Raw genomic sequence first — 4,494 nt, 5'->3', positions numbered from 1 at the left:
CTAATCTCGTGACGCCTCGCTTTTCCAGCTAGGTTTTGAACCCTCGTCATCAGCTTGGGATCTCGGGATTAAACTCGGGATCTCGACATTAAAACTAAACTCGGGATCCCGAGTTTAATTTTTGTGGACCCCACCACAAAAACTAAACTCGGGATCCCGAGTTTAGTTTTTACCCGTCGACGGCCGAGATTTGCGCGCGCCTTTGATTTTGCACAAGAGCCATTGATCCCATGCTTTGGGAACCCGTGGCACTTAAAGGTGAGGGGTCAGCCTTCCTAAACACATTTAATAGTTTATGTTGATACTTTCCACCTGTGTGAGTGGGTGTGGAGATAAGCAGGTGAAAGAGGATGCTATCTACAAGTTGGGAGAATGTTATGAGGTAGACATCTCTGATCCCACTACTTGCCCCTCCGGTTCTAGCGAGTAATGGATCTTGTTCTATGTTTGTTAGCTTATAGGAGGTATGAGGTGGAAGCAAAGCCTGTAGTTTGTGTTTTGGCAATAAAAGAAGCATTGTTTGCCAATGCTCGGTTCTTGTGAGCCCAGTTCATATCGTATTTTATCAAATTGTAAATTGCATTGTGTAGGGAGATTCTTGCAAGATAGATGTGCTTCCTTGCTCAACTGTTCAAGGAAATGGAAGGATTTTGTGAGGCTTTGAACATAGCCATCGACAAAACGTGGCCAAAGACTAGATTGTGCGAGAAACATTTGGTTATTTATGGGCTCCCTCAAACTTCATGTGCCATCAACAAACTACCAACAATTCATTCACAAATGTAGAGTGGGAATGCACAAGAGGATGCCTACCACATGAAATGGTTTATTTTTCGAATTCATTTGATCCACGATTGTCGATCATTTTCCAAAGTCGTGTAAAGACTTGCACTAACATGCAAGTTATGATTGATGTCCAAGAGCTGTCATTTTGCCTTTGGCAAATAGATGAGAGGAAGGAAGGCCACAACTGATTGGAAAGAGATGGACAGATTTGGTACTGCATGGAGGAGGCAAGGTATTGTTGGATTATTGATAAAATCATCGAGGTCAATCCTAGGACCTTCCACAACCAGAAGTTTTAATTGGAGGATTGTGAAAGCTGTCTATAAAAGACACAGAAAGGAGATATACATTGAAGATGTCATCTACATTCTTTGCTTCCTCAAAGTTGTGAGTAGGTGGGTGAAATCAAGTTTATTTTGTATCTCCTTGGTAATGCATAGGCATACCATCTGCTTTCCATGCACCTATGAGCAAAAGTATTGGTATGTCATCCAAAAATGATGCCCCAAGGCAAGTCTATCTTCGTGGAGCATATCAAAATCCTGAGTAACATTACACGGCGCATGGAGGTCGCTGAGACGGATATGTCTTCCTTCCTGCATTAGACGATGCCGTAGAAACCTTTTGAAAAAGATGAACTGTAGATGTCTCTGTTGTTGAAATGCAGATGTTTCTATTGTTTTTGCACACCTACATACATGCCCTTGTCCCACAACAAGCCTTTCTTACTTCCCACATGATAAATCTTTTACATTTTGTTGGTGTATGGGTGTTCACTTTGTGTGGGGATGGGTCAAGTTATGGGTCCTCACCTCAATGAGCTACCAGCCCATATATTTCATGTTTGTATGAGTTTGCAAAGCATGTGCAAATGGGTGGTGAGTTACTTGCATGTAATCAATATGGACAAGGTAATGTAAAACAGTACAAAGTGAACAGCTACAATGATACCATTTTGCTTAAAATGAATTAGTCCCTTGGCAAGAGTGTGTTTGACAACCCTTCACAAGAGAGACAGTAGTAGAGTCATCTTCCTTGCCACTCAGTCCGTCAAAATGCATCTTCAATTTCCTGAAGGGGGAGGGAGGATTGCTGGGGACTGGAATTGTCCCTTGGAGGAACTCAACTACTCTTCCCATTGTTGGTCTCTCTGTTGGATCCTCTTGAATGCACCACAGAGCCACAAGTGTACAAACTCGAGCTTGCTCGACATCGACATCGTGGGCTATCCTCTTATCAACAAACACTGCACCCAAGTCACCTATTAGTTCCTCTGAGTGCTCTTGTAGTGTAAATGGATCCAACATGTAAGCACTTCTCTGGCCCCGCACAATTTCGAGCAGTACAATCCCATAGCTATAGACATCAAACTTTGCTGTTAAAGGGCCACTACCCAAAGACCAGAACTCTGGAGCAACATATCCCGGCGTGCCGCGAGCTTGCGTTAAGATTCTGCTCTCCTCTCTTGCCAGGAGTCTGGCCAGGCCAAAGTCCGAGATCTTGGGGCAGTATGCCGCATCCAGCAAGATGTTCTGTGGCTTTATATCACAATGGATGATGAACTTGCGGCATCCTTCGTGCATGTAACTCAACCCTCGTGCTATGCCCAAAGCTATGTCAAATCTCTGCTTCCAGCTCAAAAGCGATAAGTGCGATGACTTCCCATCAGGAAAAAGATACTTGTCAAGAGAGCCATTGCTTACATACTCATAGACCAAGATTTTCCTGGATTTTCTAAAACAGAAGCCAAACAACCTTGCTACATTTATGTGATGAATATTCCCAATTGTGGTGACCTCATTCGTGAACTGTTCATCACTATGCGATGCTGAGGCATCCAGGACTTTGACGGCAACCTCATTGCCATCTGGGAGCAGCCCTCTATAAACCTTCCCAAAAGCTCCACGTCCTACTTCTCTTTTAAAAGAGTTGGTTGCAGCATCCAGGGCACCATAAGGGAACTCAATGGGAGCTTCATTGATCCCCTCCAACCTGAGCTGCCTGTGCTTTCCAAACATCCTCCACCGATAACGGCTTTGGCAAAGAAAATAGGAGGCAATGCTGGCTAATGCCAAGACAGAAGTGACTGCAACAGTTGCTCCCACAATGATCCCTGTCCTGCTCCCTGCAATGCAGAGGCATCATAATCACGGGCAGATAGCTTGCAATTTGGAAAATTTAGATAATGCAATTTTATGCTTTGCTTTGTGAGCCGTGCTTTTGGCCTCTGGTCTATGCATTGATGCACTGGTGCAGGCTTCCTTGGTTGATCCTAGATTTGTGCATCGGAAAGCTGCCATCAATTTTATCTATGCAACATCTCTGTGCATTTGGCTTTGCTGCTCTATGTATGTGCTGTTGAGCTTGTTCAGACCAATTAACTGAGCTGTTTCTGGGGCTGAGTTTGATTGAGTGATGTGCGATTTGACATAATTTACAGATGATTGGTAACGATTGGTACCAAAAATGGGAATGTAACTATGCTGATGTGCATGTTGCAAAATATGCAAAACTAAAAGTCGACATATTTTGCATAAGGCATCCCCAAAACCTTCTAATTCTAATGGCCCTCGTCCCCTACATCATCACTTTCATTTCCCATAACTCTACGATTTACCATTTCCAACCCTGTCCAGGTTTCTGTTTTCCCCAATCCCCATTCACAAGGCTGTGTTACGTTGAAGAGCCATATTAGTTCAATATCGGGTTATACAAAACTACAGGCGTTTGAAAGGAAACGAGATTACCTGCCACGTACCTGAGGGTGTTTGGTCTTTGCAATTCGTGCTATATGCATTATCCCCACAATAACATAGGAAGCCATTGTCTTCAGTGTTGTATCCACAAGTGCCACCGGTGTTCTGACAAGCACTGCATGCCTCAGCATTATCAACAGGGCCCCATGCAAACTGTGTTCCAACAATCCATTTTTCCACTGGTTCGTCGTCGTCTGCAATCACAAATCTTCTGAAAGAGCTGCAACCGTAAGCCGACATGAGGGTAGGTAGATATAGCTCCTTATCAGGTGAGTACTCCAGGCAACGATCTGTTTTGGACAGGTTACATCGGCTCAAATAATTTGTGCAGTGTAGAGATGATCGGGTGAAGGACCCCGATGATGGGGCTTGCAATGAACTGGCGCTGCAGTTGAAGAGTAGGTAACGCTGTTGATAGAAGCTAAGGGAAGCTCCTTCGAATGCATACATGTTCGAGCTGGAGAATGCACTGATGAGGGGCGAGAGCGGATCTGTATCATGGCAAAGGGGGGTGTCGGGGGTGGGGAGTGAGAGAAGGACCGCCCCACCATAGCCATAGCTGAGAACAGAGCTATGATTGCTGGAATTGGGGGTGGGGAAGATGCTGATGATGTAATAAGTGTGGACGGTGTCTCCCAAATGAAGATTCCACTGAGGGCTGGTTGTACAATTGGAGAGTTGGAAGCCTGGCAAGCCGCAGCCTTCCGCCGCTCCGAAGGGGTAGGGCACAGGCGAAATGAAGGAACATGATGAGGGGCAAAGAAAGAGAGAAGTGCATGTGGGCAGTATTGCCATCACTGCAAACGAAATAAAGGTCAGAGTTGTCATGCTCACCATCCACGACATCACCGTTAACCGTGATTGCTGTGGTTTACATTTTGGATCGATCGATCCACAGATCCGCATTAAAGGGGTGGATGGGGGTGTGTGTGTGTGTGAGAGAGAGAGAGAG

General features: G+C 45.0%; 1 protein-coding gene across 1 annotated transcript; it reads right to left on the bottom strand.

Moving 5' to 3' along the window:
- Positions 1-806: 806 nt before the first annotated feature.
- LOC147423011 (putative receptor-like protein kinase At5g20050) lies at positions 807-4,494 on the bottom strand. The gene is made up of 2 exons (XM_086501793.1): positions 3,545-4,494; positions 807-2,911 (listed from the first exon to the last, which is right to left on the bottom strand). Exons 1-2 carry the CDS (start codon positions 4,446-4,448, stop codon positions 1,746-1,748), a joined length of 2,070 nt encoding a protein of 689 aa, XP_086357919.1. The 5' UTR covers positions 4,449-4,494; the 3' UTR covers positions 807-1,745.

The sequence above is a fragment of the Adiantum capillus-veneris genome, chromosome 26, assembly GCF_014529385.1.
Source record: "Adiantum capillus-veneris isolate H3 chromosome 26, ASM1452938v2, whole genome shotgun sequence".
Classification (NCBI taxonomy): Eukaryota; Viridiplantae; Streptophyta; class Polypodiopsida; order Polypodiales; family Pteridaceae; genus Adiantum; species Adiantum capillus-veneris.
Note: the sequence above shows the minus strand (reverse complement) of the source record. Positions and strands in the feature narration are given on the sequence as shown.

What these genes read in the sequence shown, in the direction of transcription:
- LOC147423011 (XM_086501793.1), bottom strand. Translation starts at nt 4,448, where the DNA reads ATGCGGATCTGTGGATCGATCGATCCAAAATGTAAACCACAGCAATCA. An exon ending in CAAAGACCAAACACCCTCAG is followed by an intron (nt 2,912 to 3,544) that starts GTACGTGGCAGG and finishes TCTGCATTGCAG; the next exon opens with GGAGCAGGACAGGGATCATT.